Source organism: Erithacus rubecula, assembly GCF_903797595.1.
Source record: "Erithacus rubecula genome assembly, chromosome: 16".
In the NCBI taxonomy this organism is placed as follows: domain Eukaryota; kingdom Metazoa; phylum Chordata; class Aves; order Passeriformes; family Muscicapidae; genus Erithacus; species Erithacus rubecula.
In genome coordinates this window covers 2,068,186-2,091,440 of record NC_136668.1, presented here as the reverse complement: position 1 = coordinate 2,091,440, position 23,255 = coordinate 2,068,186, and the positions used below count along the sequence as shown (strand labels likewise).

Genomic DNA, 23,255 nt, shown 5'->3' with positions numbered 1-23,255 from the left:
ATTCTGGCAGAAAGTGTTCCTGCTTATGGCAGAGGTGTGGGTTAAACGACCTTTAACGAAAAGTTAAGTTGAAAACATTGTGTAGCTCGATAACGGAGTCTGCATTGCTTTGCACTTTCCATTTTCAGGTGTTCAGATATGGAGATGAAAATGAAATAAGTTACATGAGTCAGAAAGAGTAAAGGTTATTTTGCTATCTTGGCTTAGGGGGTTCTTGCATTGCTTTCGGCTGATGTATATCCCAAATTAATTCATCCCAGACAGTGAAAGAACAACTTAAGATATGTGACAAAGGGCGAGAAAGTTCTTGAAGTCTTCTCTATATTATGTTTGTTGTTGCTGTAGATGTGCAGGGATTTTAATAAAGGCAGCAAAATTGCATTCTTCACTGCCCAGCCGTAAATATTTGCTTGTGACTGTTCAACGTGACTCAAAAGAATGCCCTAAAAGCATCCGACTGCACATGTCAGATAGAAATGCCTTGGAGTCGAAATTAGCCAGTGTTTCTTTGCTCGCGGTTTGCGGTGGAGGAGCGATCCCGGATCCGGTGCGGGCGCTGAGCCCCGCCCAAAGCCGGGCCCCCTTGAGCGCGGCCGTGCGGCGGCTGCAGTGGCGCGGCGGCGCCTCCGGGTGTCGCTGTTGGCCGCCGCCGAGCGGCGCTGGAGCCGCCGCCGCCGCAGCGTCCTGCCCCCGCAGGCTGCTCGCTCGCCCGGCGCCGGACACAGCGGCAGCGAGAGGCAGCGAGAGGCGGCGAGAGGCGGCGAGAGGCGGCCCTTGGCGGGGAGCGGCGGCGTCCGAGGCGGCCCGAGCGGGCTGGCTGCGCTGCCTGTGAGCGGTGCGTGCGGTGTGTGGCGAGAGCGGCTGCAAGGGAGGCAGGGCAGCGGCAGGAGGCAGGAGCGCGGCGAGCTGTGGCGGCAGAGAATGGCGGTGAGGCGGCGGCAGAGGCTCGGGCCGGGCGGCGGGCGAGCGCTGCTGGGCGCGGTGCTGCTGTGCGTGTGGTGGCGGGCGGCGGCCGAGCGGGTCCGCTACGCCATCCCCGAGGAGCTGGGCAGAGGCTCGCTCGTGGGGCCGCTGGCGCGGGACCTGGGGCTCAGCGCGGACGAGCTGCCGGCGCGCAAGCTGCAGCTGAGCGAGGAGAAGCAATACTTCACAGTGAATGAGGAGAACGGGAACCTGTACGTGAACGAGAGGCTGGACCGGGAGGAGATGTGCGGCGCATCGGCGACCTGCTCAGTCAGCTTCGAGGCGCTGGTGTACAATCCGCTGAATATTTTCCATGTCGAGGTGGCCATTGAGGACGTGAATGATAATTCCCCGACCTTTAGTAAGGGTGCTTTTGACCTCGAGATTAGTGAATGGACGCTTCCCGGGACTAGCTTTCCGCTGGAGATGGCCCGAGACTCGGACATTGGAAGCAACTCCTTGGTGACTTACCATCTCACCGGCAGTCCGTCCTTCTCTCTTATATTGGGTGAAAACCCGGGCGGAAAGAAGCAGCCCGAATTAGTGCTGGAGAAAGCATTGGACCGAGAGAAGCAGACTTCCTTTGAGTTATTGCTGACGGCGGTGGATGGGGGTGATCCCGGGAGGTCCGGGAGTGTCCAGGTTCGCATAAACGTTACAGATGCGAATGATAACAAGCCCGTGTTCAGTAAAAGAATATACGAGGCGCGAGTATCGGAGAATCTGCCGGTGGGGTCGCTGGTTCTGCGGGTGGCGGCCACAGATGCTGACATAGGATCCAACGGGCACGTCACCTACTCCTTCGGCAACGTCCGGGACGAAGTTCTCAAATTGTTCACTGTCGACAGCGAGAGTGGTGAGGTTAGGACCGTGGGTCCCCTAGATTTCGAGGAGAATACTAAATACATCTTCGCTTTGGAGGCTACGGACGGCGGCAGGCTGACCAGTCACTGCGAAGTGCAGATCGACATCACGGACGAGAACGACAACGCTCCTGAGATAATAATTCTGTCGCTGTCGAGTCCGGTGCCTGAGGACGCGCCAGTCGGCACCGTGGTGGCCTTGGTTAAAGTGCGGGACCGGGACTCTGGTGAGAACGGTCAGGTGTCGTGCGAGCTGTCGGGCGAGGCGCCGCTGTCGATCGTGGCGTCGCCGGGCGGGTCGTACAAGGTGGTGACGGCGAGCGCGCTGGACCGCGAGCAGGCGTCCGAGCAGCGCGTGACGGTGGTGGCCCGGGACCGGGGCAGGCCGGCGCTGTGGAGCAGCACGGAGCTGGTGCTGGAGGTGTCGGACGTGAACGACAACGCGCCGGTGTTCGAGGAGGCGGCGTACAGCGCGTACGTGGCGGAGAACAACGCGGCGGGCGCGCTGGTGCTGCGCGTGCAGGCGCGGGACGCGGACGCGGGCGCCAACGGGCGCGTGAGCTACTGGCTGGCGGGCGGCAGCGCGGGCGCGGCGGGCGCGGCGCCGCTCGTGTCGGTGGAGGCGCGGAGCGGCGCGCTGTACGCGCAGCGCTCCTTGGACTACGAGCAGTGCCGCGAGTTCTGGGTGGCGGTGCGGGCGCAGGACGGCGGCGCGCCGGCGCGCAGCTCCACGGCCACGGTGCGCGTCTTCGTGCTGGACCGCAACGACAACGCGCCGCGGGTGCTCTGGCCGGCGGCGGGCGCGGCGGCGGCGGCGGGAGAGGGTCCGGCAGCGGCGGCGTTCGAGGTGGTGCCGCGCTCGGCCGAGGCCGGCTACCTGGTGGCCAAGGTGGTGGCGGTGGACGCGGACGCGGGGCGCAACGCGTGGCTGTCGTACGAGCTGGTGCAGGCGTCGGAGCCGGCGCTGTTCCGCGTGGGGCTGCACAGCGGCGAGGTGCGCACGGCGCGCGCCGTGTCCGAGCGGGACGCGGCCAAGCAGCGAGTGGTGGCCGTGGTGAAGGACCACGGGCAGCCGGCGCTGTCGGCCACGGCCACGCTGCACGTGGTGCTGGCCGAGAGCTTGCAGGAGGCGCTGCCGGAGCTGAGCGAGCGGCCGGCGGGCGCCGAGGCGGCGGCGGCGGCCGAGCTGCAGTTCTACCTGGTGCTGGCGCTGGCGCTGCTGTCGGCGCTCTTGGTGCTGAGCGTGGCGCTGGCCGTGCTGGCGCGGCTGCGCCGGGCCGGGCCGCCCGCCGTGCTGCGCTGCCTGGGCGCGCAGCGCTTCTCGCTGGCCGGCGCCGCCTTCCCGGCCGACTTCTGCGAGGGCACCTTGCCCTACTCCTACAACCTGTGCGTGGCGGCGCCGGCCCGCGCCGCGCCCGAGGCGGCTTGGCCGCCGCCGCCGGTGCCCGTGCTGTCGGCGGAGGAGCTTCTGGGCGGGGATGACTGCGAGAAACCGAGTCCGAACTTCATCTCCGATGTGGGAGATGTGCCCGCGCACCCCGACGCAGCTCAGGTTTGTAAATCTGCGTGTTTCCATTTTTGTCCTTGAGGCGATTCGAAACGTTATCCTTTTTTCCTCTTATTTTTCCCGGAGTGTCTACTGACGTGTGGTAGTATGTTTCTGCGTGAAATTTGGGTCACTCTTCCCTCTAGGAGTACGTATTTCGTGGTGGCAGTTATTGGTTTTTCGGTGGTAACAATTTCATATTGAAATGAAAGTTGCTGTCTGGTGTTTTTACGTTGCCTTAAGTTGTATTAGTAGTTATGGTGAAGGTAAATCCTTACTCTATAGACGGAGATGCTCTGAATCTGCTTGACGGGTTTGTGAAAAACAAATTTGACACTTGGTGCTGGAGATTTTTTTTTTCCTAATTGATTTTTTTATATATATAATATCGTTTTGCGTGCTTGTTCATGGCAGGACACAAACACCTGTATTATTTCTTCCATGTCATTATTATGTCCTAAAGGGAGCTTGAGACTGGGATTCCATTTATGGGAGACTGTCAGACAATTCACCAGTTGTGGAAGATGGAAATGTCTCTAATTCTTTGGGAAGTTCTGTTCAGAAATTTTAGGAATGGCAACATTAGTGGGAGCATTTAGCTGTAGTTAATAGTGTTTTTCCATCCTGTTTGATACTTTAATATTTTGTCACGATTCTGATATTTCTTTCATTCACCAGTCAAAGTGTAAAAGGTGAAAAAAAATTAGGAAAACCCAAAAAATTAGTTTTCTTTCTCTCTGCGTTTTGCAGAAGGCGACGATATTTTGCACCTTATTTAACTTGTCATCCATTTTTTCCCAGTATCTTTTACATCGGTTTTTCAAAGATAGGGTGGTGAGATCGAGAAAACCTTCATCAAATGTCAAAAGAATCGGCCCAAATAGCGATTTAAGTACTTGAATCAAGTCAATTTCCACATTAATCCATGGTCCCCGCCATTTAGGGCATGCGGCTCTTCTTCTATTCTACAGTATTTTGGTGAAAATACGTATTGGCATCATGAATGACAAAGAATTAGTTTAATATTTTAATAACAAGCTTCAATTCTTTGCACCTTGGGTTTTAAGAAAATGGAACACTTTCTTGTCGCTATAGAATGACTGATTGTAAGTGCTTATTAACTTAGAATATTCTAGCAAGGTTCACTGCAGGTATTTCTTGGCTCTGCCTTAGTTGCAGTGCATTTGGCGAAAACTGCTGCAGGGAACTACAGTGTGAAATCGGAGGTTAGAGATAATCATCTTTGAGTATCCAGGGCTTCTCCTACTGTCGTCTGTTCCCACGAATATCTTAATGGGAGACATCCCAGAGCACCTGGCAGGTGTCTGAGCAATCAGACTTCACGGCAGTTGTAAGGGGCTGTGTTAGAGTCCACCTTCTTCTGCCTTTAAACTCCTCTTCTTAGTCAAGCATAGTGCAGTGGGTAATTCAGACCGTCTTCTGTATGAACTGAAAAACTTAAAGTAAATTTCCGGCCATTGGGTTAGTTAATCTGATATCTCCTCTAGTCCTATGGACACGGTATTGCTTGATCATCGCATTCTGGATTTGTAAGCCTCTTTAGTTTTGCTGTTGTAAAACCAGCAATTCAAGAAGCTCGACTTCAACTCGTGTTATTAGACTAACAGGATAGGACTAAGATATTTCTACACAAGAAAAGCAGACAAGATATTTTACTTCATCTCTGGAATCAAATTGTATTTTTTCCTGACTTACAAAAGATCCGCTCACGAGATACCTGGGGTTTCCTCACGGTCGTGATGTGTTCGAGCGTAAAAGAAGAGCTCAGCCGTAAAAGCGGAAGGTTTCTGGGACGAATGTCTCCTTTCGGTTTAGCTACCTGTGGGGAAGGCAGCGCTCGGTGCTGCAGTGCCGTGAGGAGGCTGCGGGCGCCGCTGTTGACCGAGCGGAGCGAGAGGAAGCTCGGAGCGCTGCAGCCCCGCCCGCTGCGGGCCGACTCGGTCGCTCGCTCCGTATGAGGGTCGGCAACAGACTGGTTTGCGATCGTCCCCGTGGTGCAGAACCGCGCCGCGGATCGGCGGCGGTGCTGGAAGAACTGAGCGGAGAAGGAGCAGGAGCGGTGCAGTGACCGGCGGGGACCGGCCGACGTGTTTAGAACGCCGCTAGCGAGATGTGCGCGGCGGGGAGGCGCTGGGGCCGGCGGCAGCGAGCTCTGGTGTGGCTGATCCTGCTGGCGGCGTGGGAGGCGGCGTGGGGGCAGCTGCGCTACTCGGTGCCCGAGGAGATTCCCAAGGGCTCGTTCGTGGGCGACGTGGCCAAGGACCTGGGGCTGCAGCTGCCGGCGCTAATGGACCGCGGCGTCCGCATTACAGAAAGAGGCAGGAGTCAGTATTTCGCTCTGCACGAGAAGACGGGACATTTAGTGACGGCGGAGAGAATCGACAGAGAGCAGCTGTGCGAGCGTGTGCAGCAATGCGTGCTGCGCTGTGAGCTGATAGTGGAGGGGGAAATGCAGGTTTACGGAATCGAAGTGGAAATCACGGATATCAACGACAACCATCCCAGCTTCCGAGAGGCGGAAACGGAACTGAGAATGAGCGAGATAACGGCGTCAGGAGCGCGGTTTCCACTGCCTAGGGCTCATGACCCCGACACGGGACGGAATTCCTTGCAGAGCTACGAGCTGAGCGGTGACGAGCACTTCTCGCTGGCCGTGCAGGCGGGCCCCGGCGGCGATCAGCGTCCCGAGCTGGTGCTGGCGAAGGCGCTGGACCGGGAGGAGGCGGCGTTTCACGAGCTGGTGCTGAGGGCGATGGACGGCGGCGATCCGGCACGGACGGGCACGGCTCGGATCCGAGTGACGGTGCTGGATGCGAACGACAACGCGCCGGTATTCAGCCAGGCGGAGTACACGGTGCGTGTGCCCGAGAACGTGCCCGTGGGCTCAACACTCGTCACTGTAACAGCGGCAGACGCCGACGAGGGGCTGAACGGACAAGTGAAATATTCTATGAAGAAAGCAAACAATATGGTATTGGATATTTTCCGTCTGGATATTGAAACTGGAGCGATCAACCTGTTACGTAGCCTGGATTTCGAAGAAGGCGATTTGTACGATTTGGAGGTGGAAGCACACGATAGTGGAGCTCTTTTCGACACTGCAAAGGTCGCGATCAGAGTGACAGATGTGAACGACAATGCTCCGGAATTGACAGTATCGTCAAAGCTGAACGAGATCTCGGAAGACGCCCAGCCAGGAACTGTTGTGGCCCTGCTGCACGTGCAGGACCGGGACTCGGGGGCGAATGGCGAGGTGCGCTGCTCGATGGACAGGGATGTCCCATTCCGCCTGGAGAAGTCCTATAGAGACTACTACCGTGTGGTGACAGCGAGAGAGCTGGACCGAGAGCAGGTGTCGGAGTACAACGTGACGGTGCGGGCGGCCGACGGCGGGTCGCCGGCGCTGCAGAGCAGCGCGGTGCTGGCGCTGCGCGTGCTGGACGTGAACGACAACGCGCCGGTGTTCGCGGAGGAGCGCTACAGCGCGCGGCTGGCGGAGAACAACGCGGCGGGCGCGCTGGTGCTGACGGTGCGCGCGACGGACGCGGACTGGGGGCAGAACGCGCGCGTGCGCTACCGGCTGTCGGAGGGGCGGGTGCGGGGCGCGCCGCTGTCGTCGTACGTGTCGGTGCAGGCGGAGACGGGCGCGCTGTACGCGCTGCGCTCCTTGGACTACGAGCAGGTGCGCGAGCTGCGGCTGTGGGTGCGTGCGGAGGACGGCGGCGCGCCGGCGCTGAGCAGCAACGTGTCGGTGCTGCTGCTGGTCGTGGACGAGAACGACAACGCGCCGCAGGTGCTGTACCCGCCGCCGGCCGCGCTGCGGGCGGGCTCGGGCTCGGGCGGCGCGTGGTCGGGCGTGGAGCTGGCGCCGCGCTGGTCGGAGGCGGGCGCGCTGGTGGCCAAGGTGGTGGCGGTGGACGCGGACGCGGGTCAGAACGCGTGGCTGTCGTACGAGCTGGCCAAGGCCACGGAGCCGGGGCTGTTCCGCGTGGGGCTGCACAGCGGCGAGGTGCGCACGGCGCGCTCGCCGCTGGCCCGCGACGCGGCGCGCCAGAGCCTGGTGGTGGTGGTGAAGGACCACGGGCGGCCGGCGCTGTCGGCCACGGCCACGCTGAGCGTGGTGCTGGCCGAGAGCGTGGCCGAGCTGCTGGCCGAGCTGGGCAGCGCGGCCGACGAGGCGGCGGCGCCGGGCGAGCCTGAGGCCGTGAGCCTGACGCGCTGGCTCGTGCTGGCCGTGGCCGCCGTCTCCTGCCTCTTCGTCGCCTTCCTGCTGCTGCTGCTGGCGCTGCGCCTGCGCCGCTGGCGCCGCCAGCAGCTGCTGCCGCCCGCCGGCGGCGCCTTGCGCGGCGTGCCCGTCTCGCACTTCGTGGGCATCGACGGCGTGCGCGCCTTCCTGCAGTCCTACTCGCACGACGTGTCGCTCACGGCCGACTCGCGCAAGAGCCAGCTGCGCTTCTCGGCCAGCGGCAGCTGCTGCGACACCCTCCCGGCCCGGCCGCTGTCCGACGAGCCCGCGCCGCTGCTGGGGGACGAGGATCCTGCCGGCGCCCTCCCAGCGGATCCCGCCTCACTGACGGTGAGTTCCTCGGACAGGACAGTCTTCGTAATCTTTTCTTTTTTAGCTCTCCTCCTCTTTCTTCCCGTGTACTCTGTCCTGTGTAGAGAGGTCTCCTGGCAATGATAGGAGAGCTTCTCTCGTTGATGCGTTCTGTTCTGTTGTCTCTTGCTGCAGGCAGGTGGTGAAAGGTTTGGTGCTCTGATATCCGGTTGCATGGGAAGGTTGTCATAGTGAGGCTGCCTTTGGTTAGAATGTCCTTTGAGTCTGTGTGGTTTCATCGGGCACCAAGTAGTTTTTGTGCCGTTACATGTGTAATACCCATGATCATTTCAGTATTAGTTGTTCTAAATGGATGATTTCATAAGTAGCAAGCTGTAGTTTTGTTTCTTTTCTGCTTTAGGTGTCTTCCCATGCCTACATACACTTTATTGTGGCGCGAGTCTCTAGATTGTAATCTTGACACCTCTGAGTGTAACTTTGCTGCTCATTCTTTGTACTCTTCTCAGCCTTTATGTGTGGATGCAGGTTAGCAGGAAATATCTTTGTCTAGCCCTGGAGGACAATGGTCCAGCTCTTCTCTTGACGATGTCTGTGTGACTGTTAGGAAGCTGATGGGTCCTGTTGAAAGCCACCTACCGGTGGGTGGCTTCATGTGGAAGAGGAAATTATACAGAAATAAATGGCAGAGGCGCTTTGTTGGTTTCTGTCTTTAAAAGCTGACCTAAGTCAAGTTGAACTGGGTGTGCCTTGGCTGTAAAATGCAGGTCATGGCATGAGCCTTGGCAAGAGTGGGAATGGAAGGATCCAAGGTACAGGGTTAAACATAAGGAGAGAGTGATTGCCCCTATACAGACGTTCATTGATCCAGCTTCTCCTGGAGCACTATTCCTCTTTTCCTTTTAGCTGTCTGAAGTTTGTTCACAGAAGACCAATGTGCAGAGAAATGCAGCTTCCTTTATAAAGTGATGTGAAGGTATCTGTGTGAAATTGGTATGAAAATAAGTGCTCTTGAGAAACTGGGCCTTATATGTCATGTGCATGTAAATTAGATGGGTTAAAGACCAGCCTGGGCATTGTGAAGGATTGGAGATTTGAGTCCTGTATTTCTACATGAGAATCTGTTGAAGGTCAGAAGGGAATGCTTTTTTAGTTTATCTTTTCATTTTCCATTTGTATATCACTCAATGTGATGTCCTCCTTCCCTGAATATTTGGTACCATGACATGTAATTCCAGGCCTATGGAATACCCTGGGAATATTAGTGTGTGTTTGCAGCTGGTCAAAACTGTGTAATTTAACAGCTTTATTATGTTATCATGACCAAGGTCATGTGGGAGCTTTAGGAAGAGCAGTTGGTGCATTCACTGCTTAGTAAACACCTCTATTAATTACCTACTCTTAGCTACACAATCAAGAAGGCTATGTCACGATCTCTTCCTTTCTATAGGTGTTTGTTTCCTTCCTTGCTCTCTGATGATCTGAAGATGGTTCTTTCTCTCTGCAAGTGTGTAGAAGATCGTGTCTGTTGTATTTGTCTGGCTGTTTTGTTCATGTTTACAGCTATAAAACGATATTCATAGACGTTTCTTTAACGTTTCTAATGTCTGCAGTAAATGCTGTTGCTTGTGCATGCACACAGTGAACAATCAAATATTACCATATATTAGCCAAACATTACCCTGGTAAGGAGACTTCTGAGCAGCTCTTCCTTTGGTGGAGTCCCTCTGCCAGTTTTGAAGATCTGTGGTAACATCTGTGAAGATCTGAGTCTGCAGGGATTGTTGGGAGTGCTCTGTGTGAGGAGGTACTGGTGGAAACATGACATATGTTCTGTTGATTAAACCTGGCTTTCTGAAAGTAACTCTGGAGAAGAATTTTTTTACATTAAGTGGTTTGGACTAAAATGGCCTAGTTTTTGACTCAGCATTCTCTTGCATTACAAGTGATGAAGTCACACAACCTTCAGAGCTCTTCAGAGAGCTCACATGTGATGCTTTCTTTGAGCTTATACTCTGATGACTGGATCTTTAATAGAGCTGGTAATAATTTATGGTCTTTATAGCATTTTACATTTGTTCAAAGTACTTAGAGGAACAGAATAATCTTTGTTGTGATGCTTGGGATCTGAGAAGTTGTGTGTGCAGCTTTTCTTACAACAAAATTTGCTTGCAGACTTAACTTACCTTTGTGTGGTGTTTGGAGTAGGGCAAGAGTTTCCTCTGTCCAGAGGCAGGGCCTGCACAGGAGAGCGAAGTGGCTCAAAGGAAGGTGTAAATGTGCAGTTTGTCCTGGATTTTAAACAAGGCCCAAAGCTGTGGTTGTAAGCTTTTTTTTTGTTTTGAAGGTCTAAGATCTGACTGTATATGGGATGTATGGTATGAGCATCCTGAATACTTCTTACAAACTCCTTTATTTTATAAACCTAAGTCAGCTGACGTGATCTAAAATGTGAATCTATGGTTCATGCTCTTCTGATGGTTTCTCAGTCTTTTCATGTTTAATTTGTTTGTTCCTTGTGAAGGAGTAAAGCTGGACCTCATTTTGCCTTGCAATCCTGCAAACAAATTAAAGCTGGTAAAACTTGTGAGAAGAAGAGGAGTTGTTTAGTCTTGAAAAGGGGATTCTCAGGAGGAACCTCATTGCTCTCTGTAACTACTTTAATGGAGGTTGGAGTGAGGTGGGGGTTGGTCTCTTCTTTCATGGCTCAAGTGAAAGGCCAAGAGGAAATGGCCTTGATTTGTGCCAGGGGAGGTTCAGATCAGATATTTGAATATTTTTCTTGAAAGCCATTGGAGTAACTTGCCCAGAGAAGTGGAAGAGTCACCGTCTGTGGAGGTGTTTGAGAGGCTCCTGAAGGTGGAACTTGGAGATACTGTTCAAGCGTTATTACGGCAGTGCTGGTCTGGACTAGATGATTTTGAAGGTCTCTTCCAACTCTGATGATTCTGTGATCATGTGAAACACCAAAAGATGACTTATAATTATCATGATGGAAAAGCAGCTCTCATCCATACCATTAAGGTGAATGTCAGCTAAATTTATGTTTCCCTCAAATGAGGTAGAATCTAATGGGTTTTCCCTGTGGCTGATAAGTGGTTAGAAGCTTATTGTGGTTATTGTCCACAATGCCAAAAAAAAGAGCTGGGAATGCGGAGCCAGGAGAATGAGAAACTGGATTTGAATGCAAAAAAATTGATGGGTTGGTATGACTTTGCCTGGAAAATGGTTGGGTTTCGTGCTTCATGCGAAGGTCAGTGCCAAAGTCTATGCTTTTTTTCATTCATCGTGGTATCTCTTTCTTGAAAGGCAATGTCGGTCCTCCAGCAGTGAAGTATTTCCTGAAGAACTATGCAGTTGAAGCCATGATCCTTGTGTAGAATGGCTTATAATTCCCGTATAAAAATCTCATTATTCGCTGGCAGCTCCCAGGAGCACAGAGATGTAATGTGTCTTCATAGGTGTGATTAGACTTCCAGGTCTTGTCTTTTTACTCATTTCTGGTGAGTGCTTCTTCTGAAATTCTGACTCAAGTTTGGCAGCAAATACCTAATTCAGCCAGCAAGGACAGAATTTTGTGTGAGAGAAATATGAAGTAAAAGGAAAAAGGAAATCTGTTGGAATTTCTTAGAAAGCTAAAGTTCAGAAAGAGACCTCAGATATTTCATATTTTTGGGAGTTCATGTAATAGAAATGCTTAGAGCTGATGCTTAGTTTTTGTAATATACCCCACTACTACATTTACTTACTTATTTACTTATACTTAAACACCTCTTACTTCAATGTATAACTTTTGGGCTGCACTTGCACCTGGAGGCCTCAGTGACTTCCAGGTGTTTACGGAGATGAATTGCAATGCCCACAGTGAAGACCAAGGGGATTTCCTGGCAAATTTCTCGAACTGCTCCGTGTCTTCTAATGCTTTGTTGCCTTGCTTGTTTGATATATGTTTTTTGGGTTGGTTTTTTTTGTTTTTATTTTTTCTGGTGGTTTTTTTTTTTTAATTTTTTGGGTTTTTTTTTTTTTTTTTTTTTTTTTTTTTTGTAGTTGTTGTTGTTGTTGTTGTTTTTTGTTTAGTTTTGGTTTTTGGTTTTTTTTTGTCTGTTTGGGTTTTTTTAATTTTGGTTTTCTTTGCTTGTTTTTGGTTTTGGGTTTTTTTGGTTTTTTGTTGGTTTTTTTTTCTTGGGTTTTTTTTTTTCTTTTTTTTTTTGTTTTTTTTTTTTTGTTTTTTGTTTCCTCGCTTTCTGTCTGGGAAAGTTTCATTGAAATTATCAGCCTTGCTTCATTCGGCAATGCATCGTGTATTAGTACCTCTTGTTCATGCTACAGCAGGTGTGAAAGGCAGGAGAGGTGAGGGTACCTTTGAGTTCTGTTTCTGTCTGTGAGAAGGGAGGTAAACATCACCTTAGAAATATCTCTATGGAACACGGTGTGTGATAAAAGAGGGCAGAAGAATTCCTCTGAGCCATTAGTGAGAAAAGCCATTCTCTGTTGGATGACTGCTAATCTTTTAGTTTGGCAGTTTATCATTCATGTGTTTTGAATCCTTCAGTTTCTTCTCAGAATGCTGGCGATAAGATAAATGTACCTCTCTGCTTCATGTGATCATGGTACTTTATTCCCTCGTGATAAATTTTGCCAGAGATGTTAAGGGGCAGTACCAAAAAGAGAGCTGTGCAGCATTGGAGAGAAGACAGGAATCCACTCTATTTGAGAGTAGAAGAAGAGTTGGTAATTTTCCTTGTTTGTTGTACGTCATACAGAATACATTCTTGTGCCTGATGGAGGGCCATGCACTTGCAATTGCTTTTGCTTAGGTAGTCTGTCCTACAAAATGTTGTAGCATCCGATCCGTACACTTCCTAATGTTTCTAACTCTCATGTGTTGTCATAAGCTCACCACAGAGTGTCTGATGTTATGTGGAAAAATGCATTGCTACTCAAAAAGATAATAGAAAATCATTAAAGAGCGCAGCTAAGCTTTAAATGCATTTGAAATCACGTTAAGCCGCTGAGCCCCGCCCAAAGCCGGGCCCCCTTGAGCGCGGCCGTGCGGCGGCTGCAGTGGCGCGGCGGCGCCTCCGGGTGTCGCTGTTGGCCGCCGCCGAGCGGCGCTGGAGCCGCCGCCGCCGCAGCGTCCTGCCCCCGCAGGCTGCTCGCTCGCCCGGCGCCGGACACAGCGGCAGCGGCAGCGAGAGGCGGCGAGAGGCGGCCCTTGGCGGGGAGCAGCGGCGTCCGAGGCGGCCCGAGCGGGCTGGCTGCGCTGCCTGTGAGCGGTGCGTGCGGTGTGTGGCGAGAGCGGCTGCAAGGGAGGCAGGGCAGCGGCAGGAGGCAGGAGCGCGGCGAGCTGTGGCGGCAGAGAATGGCGGTGAGGCGGCGGCAGAGGCTCGGGCCGGGCGGCGGGCGAGCGCTGCTGGGCGCGGTGCTGCTGTGCGTGTGGTGGCGGGCGGCGGCCGAGCGGGTCCGCTACGCCATCCCCGAGGAGCTGGGCAGAGGCTCGCTCGTGGGGCCGCTGGCGCGGGACCTGGGGCTCAGCGCGGACGAGCTGCCGGCGCGCAAGCTGCGGCTGAGCGAGGAGAAGCAATACTTCACAGTGAATGAGGAGAACGGGAACCTGTACGTGAATGAGAGACTGGATCGGGAGGAGATGTGCGGTCAATCGGAGACCTGCTCCATCAGCTTCGAGGTGCTGGTGCACAATCCACTGAACATTTTCCATGTCGAGGTGGCCATCGAGGACGTGAATGACAATTCCCCAGTCTTCAGCAAAGCTGCTCTGAACCTCGAGATCGGTGAATGGACGCTTCCGGGTGCTCGTTTTCCTCTGGAGATGGCCCGAGATGAGGACGCAGGAAGCAACTCTCAGCTGAATTACCAGCTCACCAGCCACCCATCCTTTACACTGGTTCTGACAGAGAACCCCGACGGAACCAAGCAACCAGTTTTGGTGCTCGACCAGGCGTTGGACCGAGAGAAGCAGAGCTCCTTTGAGCTGGAGCTGACGGCAGTGGATGGCGGGGACCCCGCTAGATCTGGGACTGTCCAGGTTCGCGTAAATGTTACTGATGCAAATGACAACCCGCCCATGTTCAGCAAAAAAGTCTACGAGGCAAGAGTAGCAGAGAATTTGCCGGCAGGGTCGCTGGTGCTAGAAGTTAGGGCGACAGATGCGGACACGGGATCCAACGGGCACATCACCTACGCCTTCGGCAACGTGCCGGAAAGCATCCGCGCTTTGTTCACTGTCGACAGCAAGAGCGGCGATATCCGCACGGTTGGACCACTCGATTTCGAGGAGAAGAATAAATACATCTTCGGTCTGGAGGCGACAGACGGAGGCGGGTTAACGGCTCACTGTAAGGCTCAAATAGATATCACCGATGAGAACGACAATGCGCCCGAGATCACGACGCTCTCGTTGTCGAGCCCCGTGCCAGAGGACGCGCCGGTCGGCACCGTGGTGGCCCTGCTGAAAGTGCGGGATAGAGACTCGGGCGAGAACGGTCAGGTGTCGTGCGAGCTGTCGGGCGAGGCGCCGCTGTCGATCGTGGCGTCGCCGGGCGGCTCGTACAAGGTGGTGACGGCGAGCGCGCTGGACCGCGAGCAGGCGTCCGAGCAGCGCGTGACGGTGGTGGCCCGGGACCGGGGCAGGCCGGCGCTGTGGAGCAGCACGGAGCTGGTGCTGGAGGTGTCGGACGTGAACGACAACGCGCCGGTGTTCGAGGAGGCGGCGTACAGCGCGTACGTGGCGGAGAACAACGCGGCGGGCGCGCTGGTGCTGCGCGTGCAGGCGCGGGACGCGGACGCGGGCGCCAACGGGCGCGTGAGCTACTGGCTGGCGGGCGGCAGCGCGGGCGCGGCGGGCGCGGCGCCGCTCGTGTCGGTGGAGGCGCGGAGCGGCGCGCTGTACGCGCAGCGCTCCTTGGACTACGAGCAGTGCCGCGAGTTCTGGGTGGCGGTGCGGGCGCAGGACGGCGGCGCGCCGGCGCGCAGCTCCACGGCCACGGTGCGCGTCTTCGTGCTGGACCGCAACGACAACGCGCCGCGGGTGCTCTGGCCGGCGGCGGGCGCGGCGGTGTCGGCGGGAGAGGGTCCGGCAGCGGCGGCGTTCGAGGTGGTGCCGCGCTCGGCCGAGGCCGGCTACCTGGTGGCCAAGGTGGTGGCGGTGGACGCGGACGCGGGGCGCAACGCGTGGCTGTCGTACGAGCTGGTGCAGGCGTCGGAGCCGGCGCTGTTCCGCGTGGGGCTGCACAGCGGCGAGGTGCGCACGGCGCGCGCCGTGTCCGAGCGGGACGCGGCCAAGCAGCGAGTGGTGGCCGTGGTGAAGGACCACGGGCAGCCGGCGCTGTCGGCCACGGCCACGCTGCACGTGGTGCTGGCCGAGAGCTTGCAGGAGGCGCTGCCGGAGCTGAGCGAGCGGCCGGCGGGCGCCGAGGCGGCGGCGGCGGCCGAGCTGCAGTTCTACCTGGTGCTGGCGCTGGCGCTGCTGTCGGCGCTCTTGGTGCTGAGCGTGGCGCTGGCCGTGCTGGCGCGGCTGCGCCGGGCCGGGCCGCCCGCCGTGCTGCGCTGCCTGGGCGCGCAGCGCTTCTCGCTGGCCGGCGCCGCCTTCCCGGCCGACTTCTGCGAGGGCACCTTGCCCTACTCCTACAACCTGTGCGTGGCGGCGCCGGCCCGCGCCGCGCCCGAGGCGGCTTGGCCGCCGCCGCCGGTGCCCGTGCTGTCGGCGGAGGAGCTTCTGGGCGGGGATGACTGCGAGAAGCCGAGCCTGAGCAGCAGCACCATTGTGAGAAATCCGTCCTCAGGCTCGGACGCACCTCAGGTCTGTAAATCCATTCTAGTCTTCCTTCCAGAGCATTTCCTATGATCGTGCGACGTTACTTTTTTCGTGGGGTTTTTTTTTTTTTGTCTGTTTTTTGTTTTTTGGGGTTTTTTTTTGTTTTTTTTTTCTTTGTTTTTAGCATTCCTAGAGGTCTGTGTTACAAAGAACTCTCCAAAAAGTCATGTCCCTTGTGTCCTAAAAGGCAGGGCTTCATACGGGCAATTCTGTTTTAATCAGCTGTCGCACTTGTAGGCTTAGTGGAATGTCTGTACTTTCTAGCTTGTGGTGCAGACATTCGTACAGGACTGGTGATGCTCTGAGTTCCCTTTCCATTTCCTTCATTTTCGTTTCTACTTTGACCAGGCACATTTAGTTGGCAGCTTTTTCCTTATGACATGTTGAGGTTTAGCTCAATAACTTTATAATGGAACTTCTCTGAATCATTGGGGCTTTTTAATGATGAAGGCAAATTTTCTGTGTGTAGAAGGAGATGTTTGAAGTTTAAAATTCTGGCTTTCCGACTTTGCTTTCTTGATGATCGCCTAGGGAACAGGTGTAGGAAAAAAAAGATGTTTATTTACTGCTCTTTTGATGTTGCAGCCCAAAGTGAAACGCAAATTTGGATCTGTGAATGGAGAAGTAGCAGGCCTTTCCTTCAAAATGAATTCTCCTCCCGTGTTCCGTGTGGCCTCATTCTTTTGATGGAAGGTAGTTGTGTAAATGGCAAGCTTCAGTGAACAAAAGAAATTGGCCTGGTCCATGTCACTGCCTACCTCATTAGCTGTCAGACGGGTAGTGGAGAGGTTTTCGTTCAATTTGTGCTGTCCAAAATTACTAACATGTATTGTTCGGGTTTTTGATTTTTTTTTTTTTTTTTACATCACGCGTGTTCAGGTACAGTGGGGAAAAATTGTCTACAAAGCTTGGTAGGAATTGCTGAAATTCCAAAGGGATCTTTATCCATAAAGTAAGACCTGATAATTTTACATGATGTTCTCAGGAAATGTGAGTGAATATTTTTCCTTTCTGATCCATCTTTCCGGAAGGCCCGTACTGGGACTTGGGTGGTGCTGAATAATTACTCTATTAGTGTAGGTTCGTTGGTGAACTAGACAGGGAACATAACAGTTCTTCCCTAATGGAATTTCAGCTTGGTGGTATTCCATGTCTGCTAAAAGGCGGCTGGAGAAATTAGTGGTTTTGTCCCTCTGGACTGGACACTGCATCTCCGTAAGGACTTTGGCGCCTCCGAGAGCTGCCCGTGAACACCGTGGGCAGCGCTCGGTGCTGCAGTGCCGGGTGGAGGCTGCGGGCGCCGCTGTTGACCGAGAGGAGGGAGAGGAAGCTCCGAGCGCTGCGGCCCCGCCCGCTGCGGACAGACTCGATCGGTCGTTCCCCGTCAGGCTCGGCGGCGGGCGGTGTGCGAGGGTCCCCGCGGTGCGGATCCGTGCTTCAACGAGACAGAATGACCGGCGGCAGAAGCCAGGAGAGCTGAGTTGGGGCCTGAGTTGAAGAAGGAGGCATATCGGTAGACGGAGGCAGGAAAAAGCGGCAGCGGAGGAGATGTGCGCGGCGGGGAGGCGCTGGGGCCGGCGGCAGCGAGCTCTGCTCTGGGTGATGCTGCTGGCGGCGTGGGAGGCGGCGTGGGGGCAGCTGCGCTACTCGATACCCGAGGAGATGCCCAAGGGATCGTTCGTGGGCGACGTGGCCAAGGACCTGGGGCTGCAGCTGCCGGAGATTCGAGACCGAGGCGTCCGCGTAGTTTCCGAAGGTAGTGCTCAATATTTCACTCTGCACGGAAAAACGGGACATTTAATGACGGCGGAGAGGATCGACAGAGAGCAGCTGTGTGAGAGTGTGCAGCAATGCGTGCTGCGCTGTGAGCTGTTAGCAAAGGGGGAAATGAAAGTTTACCGCATTGAAGTGGAAATCACGGACATTAACGATAACGCACCCAAATTCAAGGAAATTGAGCTGGAAGAGAGAATAAGTGAAATTACAGCCCCGGGGTCGCGGTTTCCCCTTGCTGAGGCTCACGACCCGGACTCGGGCCGGAATTCCCTGCAGAGCTACGAGCTGAGCGGTGACGAGCACTTCTCGCTGGCCGTGCAAACGGGCCCCGGCGGCGATCAGCGTCCCGAGCTGGTGCTGGCGAAGGCGCTGGACCGGGAGGAGGCGGCGTTTCACGAGCTGGTGCTGAGGGCGATGGACGGCGGCGATCCGGCACGGACGGGCACGGCTCGGATCCGCGTGACGGTGGTAGATGTGAACGACAACGCGCCGGTGTTCAGCCAGGCGGAGTACACGGTGCGTGTGCCCGAGGACGTGCCCGTGGGCTCAACACTCGTTACCGTTACGGCCACGGACGCCGACGAGGGGGGATACGGGAATGTGAAATACTTGTTGAAGAAAAGCACGGGAAAAGCTTTGAAAATGCTGCAGCTCGACCAAGATACGGGTGCAATCACTCTCTTACAAAATCTGGACTTCGAAGAAGGCGACTTATATGAGCTGGAGATACAGGGACGAGACGGCGGAGGTCTTTTCGACACTGCCAAAGTCGAGGTCACGGTCACAGACATAAACGATAACGCACCTCTGGTATCTGTGCGGTCAGCGCTCAACGAGATTTCTGAGGACGCCCCAACGGGAACTGTAGTGGCCCTGCTGCATGTGCAAGACCGGGACTCGGGGGCGAATGGCGAGGTGCGCTGCTCGCTCGAAGGGGATGTCCCGTTCCGGCTGGAGAAATCTTTCGACGATTACTTTCGCGTGGTGACAGCGAGAGAGCTGGACCGAGAGCAGGTGTCCGAGTACAACGTGACGGTGCGGGCGGTCGACGGCGGGTCACCAGCGCTGCAGAGCAGCGCGGTGCTGGCGCTGCGCGTGCTGGACGTGAACGACAACGCGCCGGTGTTCGCGGAGGAGCGCTACAGCGCGCGGCTGGCGGAGAACAACGCGGCGGGCGCGCTGGTGCTGACGGTGCGCGCGACGGACGCGGACTGGGGGCAGAACGCGCGCGTGCGCTACCGGCTGTCGGAGGGGCGGGTGCGGGGCGCGCCGCTGTCGTCGTACGTGTCGGTGCAGGCGGAGACGGGCGCGCTGTACGCGCTGCGCTCCTTGGACTACGAGCAGGTGCGCGAGCTGCGGCTGTGGGTGCGTGCGGAGGACGGCGGCGCGCCGGCGCTGAGCAGCAACGTGTCGGTGCTGCTGCTGGTCGTGGACGAGAACGACAACGCGCCGCAGGTGCTGTACCCGCCGCCGGCCGCGCTGCGGGCGGGCTCGGGCTCGGGCGGCGCGTGGTCGGGCGTGGAGCTGGCGCCGCGCTGGTCGGAGGCGGGCGCGCTGGTGGCCAAGGTGGTGGCGGTGGACGCGGACGCGGGTCAGAACGCGTGGCTGTCGTACGAGCTGGCCAAGGCCACGGAGCCGGGGCTGTTCCGCGTGGGGCTGCACAGCGGCGAGGTGCGCACGGCGCGCTCGCCGCTGGCCCGCGACGCGGCGCGCCAGAGCCTGGTGGTGGTGGTGAAGGACCACGGGCGGCCGGCGCTGTCGGCCACGGCCACGCTGAGCGTGGTGCTGGCCGAGAGCGTGGCCGAGCTGCTGGCCGAGCTGGGCAGCGCGGCCGACGAGGCGGCGGCGCCGGGCGAGCCTGAGGCCGTGAGCCTGACGCGCTGGCTCGTGCTGGCCGTGGCCGCCGTCTCCTGCCTCTTCGTCGCCTTCCTGCTGCTGCTGCTGGCGCTGCGCCTGCGCCGCTGGCGCCGCCAGCAGCTGCTGCCGCCCGCCGGCGGCGCCTTGCGCGGCGTGCCCGTCTCGCACTTCGTGGGCATCGACGGCGTGCGCGCCTTCCTGCAGTCCTACTCGCACGACGTGTCGCTCACGGCCGACTCGCGCAAGAGCCAGCTGCGCTTCTCGGCCAGCGGCAGCTGCTGCGACACCCTCCCGGCCCGGCCGCTGCCCGACGAGCCCGCGCCGCTGCTGGGGGACGAGGATCCTGCCGATGCCCTCCCCGTCGATCCCGCCGCTCCTTCGGTGAGTTTCTGGGTGCAAATTCTTTGTGCGGCGCGTTCTCTTCCCTGTTTTGCTCTCATTTCTTCTCGTGGTCCGAGTACTACATAGAAACATTTGCAGACTTGGAAGGTACATCCTGCTTTTTCAGGACGCTGTGTTCTGGTGCTTCTTACTGCCAGTGGTCGTGGAATCCTTTTTCAGCTGTAGTTTGGCGCAGTAGGAGGCACGAGGTTATTCTTGGGTGGAGGTTGCTTCTTTGTGTTTTTATCAAGTTTCTTTTTTTTTTCTGCTTCGTTTCCTCTGTGAAGTGGAATTCCTCTCAGCATTCTGTATTTTTCAATGGGTGTGATGCATTATATGCATTTGGAATTAGCGTGTTTTGCAGGGTGATGTCTTTCTCTGATACCACGTGTTCATGAGCCGATTGAAGTTCTTTAGAAACAACACGTAGTGGCTCCGTGTCACATCCTTTTAAACTGTGAGAATCATGAATCTTCCAAGTCAGCCCTGTGCTCAAGTAGGATGAGCCGTTGTTATGATGACTGGATGTTTATGCATTTGGGAGTGGTTTATTTTATTTAGTTGCGGACATTTCCTTTGGGTCTCAGTGGTCGTTCTCAGACAGTGAGAGGTTTTCTGTACTGCTTTTCTCTCAATGGATATTTATTCCCAAAGTGATTGTATAGAAGATCTGTTCTCCAGCAGCATGGAGATCCGTGGGAGGTTCTTAATAAATATTTGCATGTCACTGTAATTATATAACTTCAAAGCTTAATTTTCTGCTTATGGAGGATACAGTATGGGAAGAGCAAGCAATGTACTCTGTTCTATAAATAACGTTATTAATCATCTACTCTGAGTTATGTAACCCAGGAGTGTCTTGTGAGCTCTTCAATTCTGCAGATGTTAACTTTCTGTCTTGCTCTTCTGATGACCTGAAGATGTTTTTTACCTCTTTATAGGGGAAAAGAAAGAGACTTTCATAGACATGTTTCTTTAAAATATCTCTGTATTAACTGCTTTTTCAAGACACAAGGCTGGGGCAAAAAATCAAATATCCATTGTAAGGAGATATAATATGGACAACTTTCCTTTTGGTATAGTCTCTCTGAATTCTGAAGATCTGTGATAACCATGTGAGCTGTGAAGGGTTAGAGGGGAGTGTTGTGGGTGTGGTGTGTGGGGAGCTACTGGTGGAGACCTGTCATGAGTTTTGTTCAACCTCAGGGCTATTACAGGCCTTATGAAGATGAGTCAGGAAAAGTCTAATGATTTTATATTGTGTGGTTTGGACTCATATGGCCTAGTTTGGGTTCTATGTTCTTTTGCGTCAAGAGTGGCAGTCACACATCTGGTGGGGAGTCCATGTGCTGAAGAATGGGGATAATGCCTTTGGGCTGATGCTTGGATACCTGGGTCTTGGACAGACCTCATAATAAATTATGGGCTATAAAATATTTTCCAGTTGTTCAAATAATGGGAAGGAACCGAATAATCTTAGGGCTGATGCTTGGGATGAGACGAGCTATGCAGAGAACTTTTCTTGTAATGATGTCTGTGTGCAAAATTTGCATTCATGTTCTTTTTGGGTAGAGACAAGTCTGTCTATCCATAGCAAGGGCTGGTGCAGGATTTCACTGTGATATAGCTCAAAATGAATGAATGAATTGTATCTGCCCTAGAGTAGTTATGTGAGGTTCACAGCTGTGGATGAAAGTTTTTGCTTTCTCTTCCTATGTAAGGAAATGACTGTGTGGGGTCTATGTAGTGAGCTCCTGTGTGAGGCCTCCTGTGTATCAGTTACAATCGAGTTTCCTGGGGTGTGTGTACACTACGGTTGGCACAATTTGAAATGTGAGGCCATGATTGATATTCTTCTGGTATTTCTCTATTTTTGACTAGATTGATGTAGAGGGGGTTTTTTTGGAGGTTTGGTTTGGATTGCATTGTTTTTTTGTTTGTTTGCCTGGATTTATTTCAAGGATTGTAGCTGATCCTTATTGATCCTCACAAAGCTGCAAACTCCAAAGCAGAATTATCCAGCAGGCAGAGAATCCCTCATTCATACTTTTCAGCCATAAATATAATCATAGGCTCATGATTTTCAACACAGCATCACAGAATAGTTTGTGTTTGTATTGAAAAGAACCTTAAAGTTCATCCTGTTGCAATTGCTCCACCATGGGCAGGGACATCTTCCACCAGACCAGGTTGCTCAGTTCCCCACCCAGCCTGACCTTGAATATTTCATTAGACAAATACCACTTCATAAACATATATTTTTACAAGGTGTTCTTTTCTCTATGGCCAACGTACACCAAACTTTTGGTATATGTTGATGGTGAAACTAAAGGCTGTGAATGCAGAGTGAGGAGGATGAGAGCTCAGTTCTGTGCCAGGAAAATCGGTGACTCAGTGTGGGTTTGGTTGAGTAATGGTTTGATTTGATGCTTGAAAGGCCAGTGCCATTTCTGTTCTGTTCTGATCCTGGTTTCTTTGTCATGAAAGGCAATGACAGTCCTCCAACCATAACACTTTCCACCATAGGTATTCATATAGAACCCTCATTCTTCTGTAGAACACCTAATTAATCCTGTGTGAAATCCCAATTATCCATCTGTATCTCTATGCAACATTGTGATGAAGAATTATTTTAGCGTTTTCATTCCACTTTCATTCAGGCCTTTGTTTCCAGGAAGGTTGCAGCTCTTTTTCACTGTACTGGTCAGTACTTTAAAATTTGAAAGAGTGATTGGTTTTTTTTCAGCAAATCTTTCCTTCAGCCACCTAGGAAAAAACTGTGTTTGTGGGGAATAGTAAGAATAGGTAGCAAAGCAAGAAGGGAATTTGTAATATATGAGAAGATTGGGAATGAGGCCTATGGGAATCTGTTTGAAATGATGGCTTAATAGTTGTGCAAGGTAAGCTGACCACACAGTGGAAAAGTTGATGAAGGGAGGAGTAATTCTTCAAATGAGCCCCCATCGTATTCTTCATTGTAAGTTTTTAAGGACTCCTTAAAACATTGAGTACTCAGTGACTTCGAAGTGCTCTCAAGGATGAATTTTAAGGCCTGAAATCAAGGCCTAGAAGACTTCACTGTGGGCTTCTCTGACAACTTGTTCTAATGTTTCCTTGCCTTACCTGATCCATATTTTAGGTTTTCTTCCGGTTTTTTCTTTGTCTTGTTTTTCCTTGATTTACTCTGTAAGTGAGTATATATACTATTATCAACAATCTATCTTTATCAGCAATGTGTGGCCTGTTATTGTCTCTTGCTGTTGTTCCAGTGGGAGTAGGAGACAGGAGATATGAGAGTGACTCTGTGTTCTGTCACTGTTGGGAGAAATTGATGTAAATATGGCTTTACCAGACATTACATCTTGGTGGGAAATAGTGTGTGATGAAGACAGGGAGGAGATTCCCTTTATCCTATGGTTTGATGAGCCATTCTCCATTGGATGACTGCTGATCTTTTAG

At 53.9% G+C, this 23,255-nt stretch overlaps 1 protein-coding gene and 1 pseudogene across 2 annotated transcripts; both read left to right on the top strand.

The window, feature by feature from the left end:
• Positions 1-798: 798 nt before the first annotated feature.
• Positions 799-5,351, top strand: LOC306808881 (protocadherin gamma-B5 pseudogene; annotated as a pseudogene). The gene is made up of 3 exons: positions 799-3,378; positions 4,881-4,893; positions 5,209-5,351. The product of its transcript is annotated as a protocadherin gamma-B5 pseudogene (transcript).
• LOC306808880 (uncharacterized protein) lies at positions 5,333-23,074 on the top strand (the record flags this gene model as incomplete). Its single annotated transcript, XM_079319888.1, has 5 exons — positions 5,333-7,996; positions 12,957-15,767; positions 17,023-17,204; positions 17,300-19,796; positions 23,066-23,074. Exons 1-5 carry the CDS (start codon positions 5,504-5,506, stop codon positions 23,072-23,074), a joined length of 7,992 nt encoding a protein of 2,663 aa, XP_079176014.1. The 5' UTR covers positions 5,333-5,503.
• Positions 23,075-23,255: the final 181 nt, after the last annotated feature.